The sequence below is a fragment of the Mya arenaria genome, chromosome 8 (assembly GCF_026914265.1).
Source record: "Mya arenaria isolate MELC-2E11 chromosome 8, ASM2691426v1".
In the NCBI taxonomy this organism is placed as follows: domain Eukaryota; kingdom Metazoa; phylum Mollusca; class Bivalvia; order Myida; family Myidae; genus Mya; species Mya arenaria.
Genome location: NC_069129.1, coordinates 11,409,122 through 11,423,327, shown reverse-complemented (window position 1 = coordinate 11,423,327; position 14,206 = coordinate 11,409,122). Strand labels below are relative to the sequence as shown.

At 34.6% G+C, this 14,206-nt stretch overlaps 1 protein-coding gene across 1 annotated transcript; it reads left to right on the top strand.

Annotated features, from left to right (window-relative positions):
• The first annotated feature begins 9,146 nt into the window (after positions 1-9,146).
• On the top strand, positions 9,147-12,385 carry LOC128242725 (protein PIF-like). The gene is made up of 2 exons (XM_052959990.1): positions 9,147-9,377; positions 9,657-12,385. The coding sequence occupies exon 2, from the start codon at positions 9,667-9,669 to the stop codon at positions 11,125-11,127; it is 1,461 nt and encodes a 486-aa protein (XP_052815950.1). The 5' UTR covers positions 9,147-9,377; positions 9,657-9,666; the 3' UTR covers positions 11,128-12,385.
• The last annotated feature ends 1,821 nt before the right edge of the window (positions 12,386-14,206 follow it).

The window sequence follows — 14,206 nt, the reverse complement described above, 5'->3', positions numbered from 1 at the left end:
CTTTCGACTCCTGTGCTTGTTACCTCTTTACAACAGAGTCTTCCAACATCAAACGATTGGAAGTACTTCTGCGCCAGGAAAGGGTTGTAGCGCTTGGGGCGATTGTTGTGGACCTCTAGGAAAGGCCACATCATTGGCACCATCAACTAGAGCTGCTGGACGTGGTTTTGTCCCTAGTGCACGAGAAACATACAGTCACTGCTGAGGGATGAGCAATGACGATGGGACGGAGGATTATCTGGTTTTGTTGCACTATGCCTGGAAGTACCTGAAGAAGGACCAACCAGTGTATCTCCACAGCTTTACTGGAGACAGCTATGCCCTTGACAATTGGCAACAAGTATCTAGCCGTCTTCATTGTGGGTTCACGGCTCTGACATAGAGCTTCATTGCAGACCAGAAGCAAGAACAGAAGAAGGTCCACCTCAGTTCCATGCTGCTGGAAACGGATGCACCGTATTTTCCACCGAAGGGAGAACGGATATCCGCGCAGGACAGCGCATATCGTGAGCAAGATATATGGAATGCCGACAGTAGATCTTCTTCAAGCTACGGTGGAAATGGTCGGAGGCTGTTTTGCTAGGGAAAGTAGCGATGAGGAGTATGGACAAATGGATCAAAGCTGATAAAGACGCATTACTCGATTAATAATAAAAAGGGCAAGAGGAAAATGGTATTTTTACCAGTTTCCTGTTATTGGAAACAAACATAGCAAAAAATCAATTCAATTAAAAAATTAAAGGAGGAAAAGAAAGAATGGTAGTTTTTACCAGTTCTCTTTAATAGAAAACAAACAAAAAGCCACTCAATTAAAAATAAAAAGAGAAAATTGGTATTTTTTTACCTATTCTCTTTAATTCATGGTATTTTTTTTCCATTATAGAATTGGAATACAAACAAAAAGTAAGATCAATCAAAATTAATCAAAAAGTCTTGAAAAATGTTCCATTCCATTATCTCCAAGAAAAGTTTTTTCTTACCATAACTTGAACAATAGTTGTATTTTTTACTGCTTAATACTAATGCTGAAGCTGAAGGCTTACCAATACAGGAATTCATCTCTTGCCATTCTCATTTCCAATTACTACATTATTAAGCAATATTTAAGGGGTCACAACATCTTAAAACATCATTTAAGGGGTCACAACATGTACTTATGAATTAAGGGGTCATCACAAGGTTATGGCTTGTTAATGTTAAGGTGGTTAGCCTAAGCTTCAGTCCAATTTTTGCCAAATGTGCAACATGTCGGCAAAAGTTAAAAAAGGAGGTTACATTAAGGCAGGTCAACTCTCCCTATTGTACCCAGTTTTTTATTTACATAAGTTGGGGAGAGTGTTGTGGCAGCGATTTGTCACTAAGTTGTATGTAACCGGGCTGACTATTAGGAAACGTTTTGTAGAGCTTTACGGTGTTACCTAAAGTCTACGCAAGTTTTATTAGGCTTAGCTACGTCCCTGATCGTTTTGAAACTAATGTAGTCAGATTTAAAAGTTCTTGTCGATCCTTACAAAAAATGACAAACTTTTACAAATTAGATTCATATTTTCTCAATGACAGTCCTTAAAAATCACAGACTCAACTTGAGGCTCATTAATATGTTTATTTGGCTTTGGCTGACAACATTAGTGTAGAGACGTGATTTCATAAAAAAATGGATACAAGTTATGAAGAAGATGTCGTCTGCTTTAGAACTTTTGCATTCCGGATATGACATGTCGAGACAGGATAAATCTCATTGAAGCTTTGCGTTTCTTGTTTAGTTTAACGATGCACGTTGAAATCTTATCTAGTATCAATTTACCAACTTACATGCGTAAAGTCTTGCACGTAAATATAGATTTTGTACACTATATGCATCAGAGCATAAGGCGCTTTAAAGTCAATACGTTATGTTAAGATAGTCATATGTTTTATAATTTTTTCGTTAAATGTTGGGGCAATTAAAATAAATATATAAAAGGATGTTGATGAGTTCAGTGTAAGGCCGTTATCTGTTTCATTGTTTCACATTTTTGTTCCTGTGGCGCGGTTGCCTGCATAAAACATAATTTTCGCTAAATTATGTATCCTCACCATTAAATGTTCGTCGTTGACACATTCTTAGCTTAAAGGTCGAATCGACCCGCTGCATGAATAATGTCTCGCAAAGATTTAACAGGCATCTTAAACAACTTAAACACGTTCAATACTAGTTACACAGCATTTTATAGATCATGTGTGTTATCCTGCAATGTGCTCATTATTCTTCACATTTTCAAAAGACTATATTCATCAACCCTCAAGGTATTGCCGTTGAAATTTGGAAAAGAAACAGTTGATTTGCATCATAAACGCCCTTTCTGCCCATCTCAAGGGTCAGAATATCTGACCCATATCTGACCCATTCCAAATGCCAAATATGTATTATTTTTTTTCCAAAATGGAAAGAAAACGCCATGCTATATAAAAGGTGCATAAACTTGAATATATTTGCTTTTTACCTAGCACATCAAAATACTTGATGTCCTATAACACTTGAGCGAAGAGAAATTTGTTTCGCAGAAAGAAAGATGTCCATACGTCAAATTAAGATTGCATGCACAAACGGAAAGCAGAGATGAATTATTGTCTGGTCCTTCGAAATTATTAAAAGTGATCAATTCTTGAAAATTTGATACCGCTTAAGCCAACACGAGATCAAAGATGCTATAATGTAAACGAGGATAAATGCAACATTGTCAAGGCAACAAATAGCAATGGTGCATTTATGTTTGGTGTAAATGAAAAGTATTTTTTAATGTTTTAACTGAACAGTGTCTCGTAATAATCGCCGATAGTGCAGTATTAAGCCGTAATGTTCTCAAAATTGTAAAATCGTACTGCTTTTACTTTTATATGGTGCTTTCCTCTGCATAAATAAAAAAATGTTTTAAACAGATAACTGTCTTTTCATTTATCACAGAATGTCAATGTTGGCAATGGTGACCAGCTTTTTATATTGTCAACCATTGGAAAATACACATCTTGCATAATTTCCAAATAAATATTAATGTTGTGATGTTATCTAAAAATAATGATTGGTCAGATGTGTGATTCGGATTGTGATCGAACTGATTTTCTCTGAAATATCTGAATTTTACCATTCAAATAACAAATTAATTACCTCGTCAATTGATTATACAATGATATTATATATGAAAACTACATGTATCATAGAAATAACTCTCAACAAAATTTGTTTGACAGTAGAATAAACCATGACATCTCTTAAACCAAGAAATAGCCATCCCATTCATAGATCGGTTTTATGTTTCAATGAACATTTCCTTTACCAGACAATTGTCATCTCCCTGTTTCAGATTGTGGGCAAAACATCGCCTCCTTAATGGATGTCATATTTCATCTTAAATAGACTAAGCATCCAGTTTGTTTGTTTGTCAATTTATCTTTTTTCAGATTACGTAGACACGCAACACAGCTCATCACTCATTATAAACATTATAACACATTATTAAATACAGAAAGGTACCTGGAAATTCCATTAAAATATAGATTGCTTTTGCTAGGTTTCGCTGTTCAAACCATAAACTAAACACGGAACTTAGAAAATAAATAAATACTCCACAAGATGAGAGAATTTGTATATATTGTCAAAATTTGACAGTTGTTGATGGTGAATATCATGCATTCTTTCAATTCCTAAATTCGATATTATTCGTAGACAATATATTTTAATTGGTATTCATCTGGTAATAGTTTAAATGATTTCTACGTTTTAATGTCTACTGAAAATGATAAAACAATATTGAAGATAAAATCTAAGTATACCATCTGTTAGACATGATAAATATGTAAATCTTATGTTTCAACTACTATACTATGTTTTGTATACATTTTGTGTATTTTGGGCCGATGGCCTTTGTTAACTTAAATAAAATGAATTGAAAAAAAGAGAAATTGAATTCATAGATTTATAGAGACAAATGGAAACATTATGCGTGATACTGTGTTACTCACGTTCTTGGTCATAAATAGGACTGTACAATATATGGGTAGTAGTTTATTGAATAACTTTTATGTCAATAGATTCAAAACAATTGGGAAATGAACATCATAAATCGTTCGACTGAATATATGGACCCTTACTTGCATTAGACAACTGTGTTATGTACGACTACATTTTGAATTAAATCATCTCAAGTAGTATATATCTTAATATTCAATTTTATTTTGGAGCAGTCTATTGTGACAGGAAATCAGCCAAAACTCCTGTCCGTTTATTGAGATACAAATCGTGGTGGGATACACGGCGGGTCAAGATGGATGCGGGCTGACGTTTATAAACTAAAGAAAAAACGACAAAGTTATAATTGGATTAGGGAAGCTGTTCTTAGCAAAGGAGAGTCTCAACCAGCCTAATTAATCAATAAAGCTACAGGGACAAACCTAGTAGTCTACAGTTGAACCAAGATCCTGATTAAATGCATAAGGATAAAGGTCAAGGTAAAAACAAACAATAATGAGAGACACGCAACGTCACGAGAAAACAAAGATTGCACCAATTTCAAAATACAATATATTTCTGTTCATGTTGGGTTAGGCGTCTTATCACTGCCAATTAATTAATTAATTAATTAGTTGCACGCACTGATGGTATCGGCAATGCGACGGGAGAGGAAGTTTCTCTCGAGTTCATGGCCCTATTTCCCGCGGTAGTAGTAGTAGTAGTAGTAGTAGTAGTAGTAGTAGTAGTAGTAGTAGTAGTAGCAAAAGCAGCAGCAGCAGCAGTAGTAGTAGTAGTAGTAGCAGTAGTAGTAATAATAGTAGTAGTAGTAGTAGTAGTAGTAGTAGTAGTAGTAATAGTAGTAGTAGTAGTAGACATTCAATGTCCAATGTCGTGCCAGCACAACATTCGATTTTGAATGTCCAATGTCCAATGTCGTGCCAGCACAACATTCGATTTTGAATGTCCAATGTCCAATGTCGTATGTTTAGCTAACTTCACACAGCTTACGCACAATTAGTTTACTGACAGTTAAATCAATATTAAATTAAACACACATCACTTAGCAATACATCAAGTGCCGCTCTAGTGGCAGGAGAGATCATTATTATTGACATGCTTTATTTCAAATGAGGTTTCCAAAGAGGTTAATATCTTTGATATTTGAGTGCGTTGGAATGTTTTGAAAACGAATGTCAGTTCTATTTTCAAAAAGTGTTGTTTTTTTAACTTAGGGCCTTCCTCTGTGCAAAAGTTGTTTGAAGGACCAAAATATAAAAACAAATCATTTTTATTTAGTTTTAATCAATATTAAGCAAGCATAAAACATAAATCCCTTGCTACATGTGTAGGTGTAATAAGGAGTTAATCAAATTTTACGAAAAAAAGTTTTTATCAGAGTTCCAATAAAAAGCATTTGCAAAAGTGTTTTCGTTTAAAAATAGTCAACACTAACTTTAAAAATGCTTGTGGCTATGTGGTGTTAACAGGTAATTTAAGAAAGACATGTTCATGTTTATAACCTGGAAATGATTTTTTATTCCCTGTTTTTCAATATTTTATTGATTTTCTTTCTAATTTGAAAATATATCATCAAGATACCCTACGACTTTGTTTGGTTTAAACATATTTTATTCAACATATCTCTATATACATATAATACACGTTAAATATAATTTAAGTATTTGCATTAATATATTGAATCGGATTGAAACGAAAGCATAGCTTATAAAGTTTCTCTCCGTGAGAATTAAGTTACACGTTATGCAGAGTAATGAGAAGGTTAGACAATTTTAATTACATGTATATATATGTATATATGTTGTTAATGAAAACATGCAGAATATTATCTTAAGAGAACGAAAGAAAGCGTTTGAAATAGTGTATAAAAATGATGATTTGGGTAACAAAAAAAAGATGGATGGATGAAAAAAAAGTAGACAGAGCGAGAGTATATGTAAGTTTGATGATAGTTAGATTGATGATAGTTGGGTACCTGTACCGTTTGGTAGAAAGGGTCAAGTCTGGGAATATAGCATAATCAGAAGCGTTTCGAGTTTTGTAAGAAGCTATGAACAAAACTGAAGATTTTTGAGTTGCTCTCGTTGTTAAGGGTAGGATCACCGTTGAGAATGATATCAATGTCAACACGTGTGATTCTAGACATATCACGAATTAAGGTTTGTCGAATATCCGTATACAAGGGACAATGCAGGAAGAAGTGAGTGCTACTTTCAACTTCACCACATTCGCATAGAGCAGAAATTATTATGTTTTTGCAAAAGAGGTGATAGTTAAGGGCACTACAACTAGTACGCAGTCGAGCGTGGAGTACCTGCAAGCGACGGCTACCGTTGTAATAGTATGGAGGGCAGACTGAAGATTGATTTGAAATAGATCTCTTGAAAGAAGCAATAGAAGGGCTGTCCCGCACATCCCGAGAAAGTTCATTCCATGCACGTACAGAAGAAGGAAGGAAAGAGGAAAAGTAAGAACTAGTACGTGACATAACCGTTCTTGTATTAGATGCATTGCGTAGTGGATAATTATGAGAACCAACAGTTTGGGGTGTAAGGGATGATAAATACTCAGGTACAAGGCCGTTGTCCATTTTATAGAAGAGACATAGTTTGTGATTGAGTCGTCTTTCTGAAAGAGTAGGCCAGCTCAGTTCCTTGTGAAGAACGGAAATAGATACTAGCTTTGTAGCCCCACAGACGATTCTACCGGCCTCATTTTGAATCTTTTGAAGTTCATTTTTTTCGTAGTCTGTACAATTATCCCACACTGTATCAGCATATTCAAGAATTGGGCGAATGTATGAAAAATAGATAATTTCTAGACATTTTCTGTCCAAACGGAATTTTAGCTTTCGCATGATGCATATGCGTTTGAGGGCCTTACTTCTAATGTACTCAAAGTGCTCGTGCCATGTACAGTCACTGGAGAGGACCAAACCAAGATGTTTGTGCGAGTTAGTTTCTGAAATTTGTTGACCATACATAGTTAACTCGGGGTAGAAACGAGGTTGTCGTTTTCGGGAAAACAAAATTGAGGGTTAAAGGTTACTAACCATTTATCAGCCCAAGTACTTATGCTATGAATATCCCTCTGGATTATTTCAGTGGCCCTCAGGGGCTCATCAACCAGAATGTATAGACTGGTATCGTCTGCGAATAACCTAATATTACTACCAATATTAACAACAATGTCATTTATGAACTTGTTTATTGGGTAAACTGGAGCATTTTGACAAAAATAAACCTTTATTGTCGGAAGACTTTTTCGAAATTATGCAAATGCTTTTTGATCCAAAATCTGATTAAATATTTTTCGTTTAAGTCGGTCAACATCTTCTTAACGCAAAACATGTCGCGAAGAATGTATGTTTTACTACAGAAAAAAATGATCCTCAAAATAAATAAAATATAAACTTTTAAACATTTTAATATGTTGCCTTCCCCACCCACTTTTGAACTATGGAAGGCCCTTAAGCGTACATATTACACACACGCACACACACACACATACACGCACCCCCCCCCCCCCACAGCACACACATTTTGTACAACCACACTTCTAAGGACACGAGAAAGGGTCGGTTGTTTTACATTTATAACAACTCATCGTTGTAATTAAACGTCGAGCTAACCGCCTTGGCAGATCAGGGGAAAAAATGGAAAACTAATGAAAAAACACGATTATGCACAATTGAGGTACCGCTTAGGACCGGCAAATTAAATAACATAGAAATTCAATTTTCACGAGGATTCAATATCAAACGTTCACCTACATCTATTGAAATATACACATGAAATATTTAAGCTTTAAAGTCCAGCATCAGACGGAATTCGGATCATGAGCGCCAAACTACCAGAAAACAAGTGACACAAATACCAAAATAGTTACAAGGTCAAGAACTCCACTCGTTAGTATCCACTTTTTTTCTTCTTTTTACCATTTTTGGACCATAAAAACATATTGGGAAATACCTTTAGCTATCAGGGATTAAAAATTTCATTTATATTAATGAATCAAATCATTATGCTTATTGAAGAACATGGAAGTAACTTTTGTAAACTTATGGTTTTTAACTCTTTGTTAAGGATCGCATGATTTGTTGAGCAAAGACGGTTTCATACGTTTCACAGAACAATGACCCTTCATTATCCATTACAATGCATTATAACGTGCGATTTTATTATTACGAGTGTAATTAACAACAAACGTATGAAAAACGACTACATGTGTTATATATTGAAAACTTGACACCCCACTCCCAGAGACCATCCAGAATGAATTGATTTTCCCAAACCGTATTTGAAAAACTACAGAAACAAGCTCAGTAGCCAAAAGTTTAAACATAAACACCGTTTAATGGCACAGTGTAAACGCCAAGGACATAGAACACAAAAACAAAAATCACAAACAAGAAACTTGAAACACCACAAAACTCAAGCCTAAATTTCTTTCCCATCATCAAAATCAGCATGAAGAACTTAAATGATCTCGTTACTGCTGCTACTTCTTTAGATCATTAAAACGCAGAGCTGAAAACTTTTATTATTTTGTATTTGACTATGAATGAAGATTAAACGAATTTTGCGTTAAGAATATTGATTTAAAAGCCCTAACAATTTTAAGTAGCACAGCACCTGCATACTATAGTTTTGTGTTGTTACATTTAATCAGCTTAATTTTGATAGATGCTTTTTAGTTTGTGAGTTTATTTATGCATTCAGACTTCAATTTTTTTTTTCCAATTTGATGCTTGAATGTCGAATTAATGATCGCTGATCACATCTATTCAATCTCTTTGCATGTGGTGTAAGTTGGTTTTGGCGATGGTAAATACATTAACCACAAGAATGGTTTTATGACTGAATTAGACAAACATACATTCAACTCCATAAATTCGATGACAATGTGTCTTAATCTTGACATTTTTATAAATAGTTATCGAGTTCTATACAATTAAAAAAAACATATTTAAGAAAATAATTTCATCGAAACAATTCAAAAATATAGATATCAATCATTGTAAATACCACGCATTAACGCATGCATTTCAACATTAACAATTTTTGTATAAAATTAATAAGATGTGTGATGAAATTGCTGATTTGATTTTAAACGAATTATTTTACTTACATATGAGGTTTACATAAAAAAATGAATGTTTATTTAAGGATTTAAATGATTTTCGTTGAAGGAAAATATATTTAAAACAACAACACATATGATCATTGAAATGGGCGGTATCTAGACACTTCATAAGAAGGAGTGAAACTTTGCAACTAAAGAAACTATATATTTTCATTTTTAAACATAGTAAACAATACTCATATAAGCGTGGATTATTTTCGAAAATCATTGGAACATCGATATTTGAGTAAGTAACTTTAGTTTTTAAAGTAATTATTATTCAATGATATCGTATCCTAGTTTCTAATTTAACAAATCATATACTTTATTGTTGACCCTAGCACAGATGTATTCCTTTTGAAGTAATAAATATATTTTTTTTTATTTTTTTAATGTATGTATTTTTTTAATTCTGCATTCTTGTATACCAATATTGAATTTATGTAAATCAAACCGTTTACAATACCAGTTAATAGTCGAAGAAACCGAACAATCATTTTCGTAAAACTTATATATAATTTTTCAGTTTCTATAAGATGATGGCTCCATCATTTGTTGTGCACATCCTGTGTGTACTTTGGATGGCAAGAGTGACTCCCGGTCAAGAGTACACCGCTGTATGTGACGAAGAGACCATGAAACTTCGAGTAGGGTATAAGGAACACCCGACAGACTGTAGCAAATATATCCAGTGCATGCAAAACAAAGAGGGTCAGTATGTTGGCTTTGTGAGAGATTGTGGTTATGGAACATATTGGAACCCAACTGTTCTGACCTGTATCTTAGCAACAGACACTGTCTGCAAACATGATTTGTGTTATCAACAACCAGATGGAAAGAGAAGAAATGGACTTGGAAATTGTAGAGGTTTCTATGAGTGCCGAGGAAGTTCGTCCATACCAATGTGTTGTCCTTTTGGGCAGTATTTTCATGAAAGTCTTGAATGTGTGAATACTACGGTTGACATCAAATGTAATCAACGTTGTATGGACACCATTGTGTTCAATCAAACAAATGAACAAATTAATGATTTTGTGGGAGATTCGGTGAGTCTACCGTTTCATAGCCAAATGGAAACAATGCTTACAGGTGTTTCAGTGATTTCGGATATTAATCAAAAAACACCTGCAGACCAACTAGTAAAAGGCGATGTCAATTCAGATACAGGCGGCCTCAAAGTAAAGCCTATTGTAAGCAGAGTTAACCCTAGTCAAGCTGCAGGATCGGTCTGTGATAAAAGCGCCGTACCTAATAACCCTGACTTATATAAACAAACGCTTTATGGCGGAGACTGGATTATGGAACGAAGTTGTCCGGCAGGAACAATGTTTGTACAAGCTGTCTGCAATTGCATTAACATCGTGGATCAAACTGAAATACTTGCACTAACTCGGAGTGTTAACAATAAGACCCAAACAACGATGTGTTCGCCGATAATCCATCTACCGTTTACGCTAGACCACAAAGATCAGTCCGGTAACGCGTATGAAATTATCAATCACAATGTAACAGTACGAAATGGTAAGGCCATTTTCCACGGATACGAAAACTTTCTTACAATTTCAAACTTTTCAAGCGTGAATATAACAACGAGTTTAGTGATAAAGGTAATTTACAGTTCGGACCATGAGTCGATCCCCAAGAATCAGTTGATGTCAATATTCTCGAATTATGGATGCAACGAAGCGTCAAGCATTTACATGTACGAAAATGTACAATACATTTTCAGTGGTGTTGGTTTACAAACAGATGCAAACAAGTTAAAATACACATATGTTCGTCAACGTCCTCCTCCACCAGGCGGGCAAACACCCACAAAAGAGGTTTTTTACATGTTCAATGATAGGAAATTCACTCTTAAGAATGGAGATACATCCAATTCTGTCCCTGCTGAAGGAAATTTCAACAAGATAGCATGCCCACTCAAAATTGGTCATGGCGCAAATATAACGCCGTTTAAAGGAGAAATCGACGAATTTACTGTTTATGTGTGCTAAAACGTTTTGAGTGTGGACTAAATTGATTGTTTGACGTTAGATCTAGTTTCTCGGCAACTGTTTATGTACATGGACATAGATTGTGCCGTTTTGTGGAAGAAATAGTTATGTTTCATGTTTGACAGTCACTTCCAAAATTGTAAAAATAACCCCAAGGATAATTCTGAAATTATCTTAAATCTAATCTTCCGATTGAGTGAACCAATAGCCTACAGTGTGTGTAAACCACGTGATAAATTACGTCATATGTGTTACGTCGGAAGGCAGCATTTAGCTTTAAATAAAGACTTAAATCAAAGGTAACATTTCTTTTACTACACAGCCTTCGTTTTATTACCGAAGTTTGATAAGGTGCTTAGTTTCATCAAACACGTCGACAAACCTGTTTCCAAAATAATGTTGTGACAGTGCTCCGTCAGACAGCCGTATTGTGAAAAGGTTTGTTGAAGTGTTTTAAGAAACTAATCTCTCAATCAAACTCTGGTTTAAGACCCGGGGGAGTTTCCGTTGGCGGCGCAGACTGTGCTATGTTTCATTTAAAATGGTGAAGAAATAGTGAAGTTATCTTTGTTTAAAGTCTTCATTCCAAGTAAAATTGTGCCTTCCGACGTAGCATCTATGACGAAATTTATCACATGGTACACACTGACCTAGTGTTGTTTATTTCTTGTTCCTTTGGATTCTCTGAATGTATATAATCGTAGTAAATTGAATAATACTGTATCGTCATTTCGCTTTGAGAGTGTTGCACGTGTCAATCTTACTGAAACTGTTTTCACATGTTTGTTGTATGTGTACTTAATCTCTTCTCCAGATTTCTTTTGAAGTACACTGCTAGTTTCAAATAATGTATTTACATGTAAGTTCAATCGTAAGGACGTCTGAAAGTTGATATGAATCTCCCTCGTGTCCGTTTCTCGGATGAAACCACTTACTATTGTCTTTTTTGGGAGGCCATGAAGAAGTGCTACTGGTTTGGATCGAACCCAAGGCCTCTTGAGTTAAGTCGGACACCTACATCATTATCTCTGATTTGCAGGTATGATATTTTTAAAAATTGCAAATCCACACTTAGCTTAGATGGTATCATCAAGTCCGTTTATTGGCATGGATGTGCTAGCACGAGCGCTACAGACACTAGCGCTCTTTTGTTTGTTCAGTTGAAAAGGGGCAAATTTCAAAACTATAAAAGCCAGTGTTCTGTGATTGCTATATATGTGCATATCATATTTTGAAAAAAATAAATCGTTTGAATATCTGACTTCTTTGCGTAAAGATTGTACACGCTGATTGAGCCGGTGACAACTCCGCTAAGGCCATAACATTGACTCGATTTCCTCCTCCAACAACAGAGGTGATATAATTAATACTAACACAGTTAAAGCGACAGTCCGGAAAAGTAACCGTATTTCAAAAGTTTTTAATAAGTTCCACATTGTTTCAGACCGACTGAACCGCAATTATTTTTTAAAAAATCGCTTTAATAACTTAGATTTAACAAATTGAAAATTGCCGAAAGTTGCTATTTTTAGACGGCAAAAGAGAAAGTAGGTCTACGGTTTTTCCGACTACTCTTGGGGGCGATACTATTTCCCGGTCCCGGTCTCCTCCGGTCTCTGTTTTATAGTAGCTATCGGGCGTTATCAAAAAGGTGTTAATGACCGCGGGGGGTAATAGGATTACAAAAGATTACAGTTGATTAAAACATTAGATATTTGATGATAATTATGTCACTATTTATTTCAAATTTTATATCAATAAAACATAAAATAAATTTAGGCAAAGATAAAAACATGAAATATGCACATGTACTGAAATTAATGTCATGAATAACAAACACATTGAGTGTGTGTTTTTTTCATATTAAATCCAGTTATAAGTATACTATTGATAATAGTAATACAAAAAATAACAATGCTTGACTACATGTAAATCAAATTTGTAAGTTATCTCAGTACTTCAGGAATTCTATTATCCTTCTTTTGTTTAACTATTGATTTTGTTGCAGCAGATGCGCTTCCACGACCAGTTGCCTTATGTATTTCTGCCAACTGATCGTCTAATTTTAATTTTTATGCCGACGCATTTCATGTGGAATCTTTTCCTGCATGTTCTATTTTCGCAAATAACTAAACTATCGACGAATTCTGGCATTTCACATGAACAGAATGTTTTTAATTTGAAATTCATAGGGATCGCGACTTTTCATTTTCTCTATAAAACGGATTTTTTTTTTATTTTCTAGACAGCTGACTAGATGTTCCCTCATTTCACTTACAACGAAATTGACGTTTGTATTTACATAGCCATTCTTAAAACAAAAATCCACAGCATTAGCAGTTGCAAAGACACCACAGGCATGTACATTTGGTTGTTATAGAAGTCGTGGAACTTTTATAAGCTGAGATTTGTTACTTTTTATAAATTAGGAGCATCGTAGTTCCACCGATCATGACGACTTTAAATAAAGATTCTTGTATGTTGTAAGTTATATTTCATTTGTAAAATAGCCTTCCGAATATTTCAGAAGTTTATTTATTATCATTTTATTTTGTCAAGGAACTCTTCATAACAGGTTTATGACAATACACAATAATGTCATATCATGAAAGGTGTAAATGCGTTATGCAACGCGTGTCAGAGATTAGCGAATGTCCCTCGATAAGGGCATGATAAACGGATTAGTGTTTTTTATAACACACGCACGGCTACTGTTCGGTTCATACCCTAAAAATATTGTTGTTTATTATAAAGGCAATTTTATAGAATAAATGATTGTTATGCAAAGGCTCTAATAATCTTAATTAGAAATAATACGATGATAACATATAACCAAATTCAAAAATAAATAAAATAATCAGCATCAGATTTCTTAAACAGCTAGAGTTTTATTGCAAACTTCAAGTTGACAAATAAAATATATTCGGCTAAAGTTGTGTAATAATGACGAAGGTATTCAAATGTATTCAATGTTATGCTAGGTTTACATCTGGCCACGATCTCCCCGATTATCCAGAGGCTAAAAAAATCGGGGAGCTCTACGATTAAATGGTCTACTCCACGTTCAGTTACGCTTCCT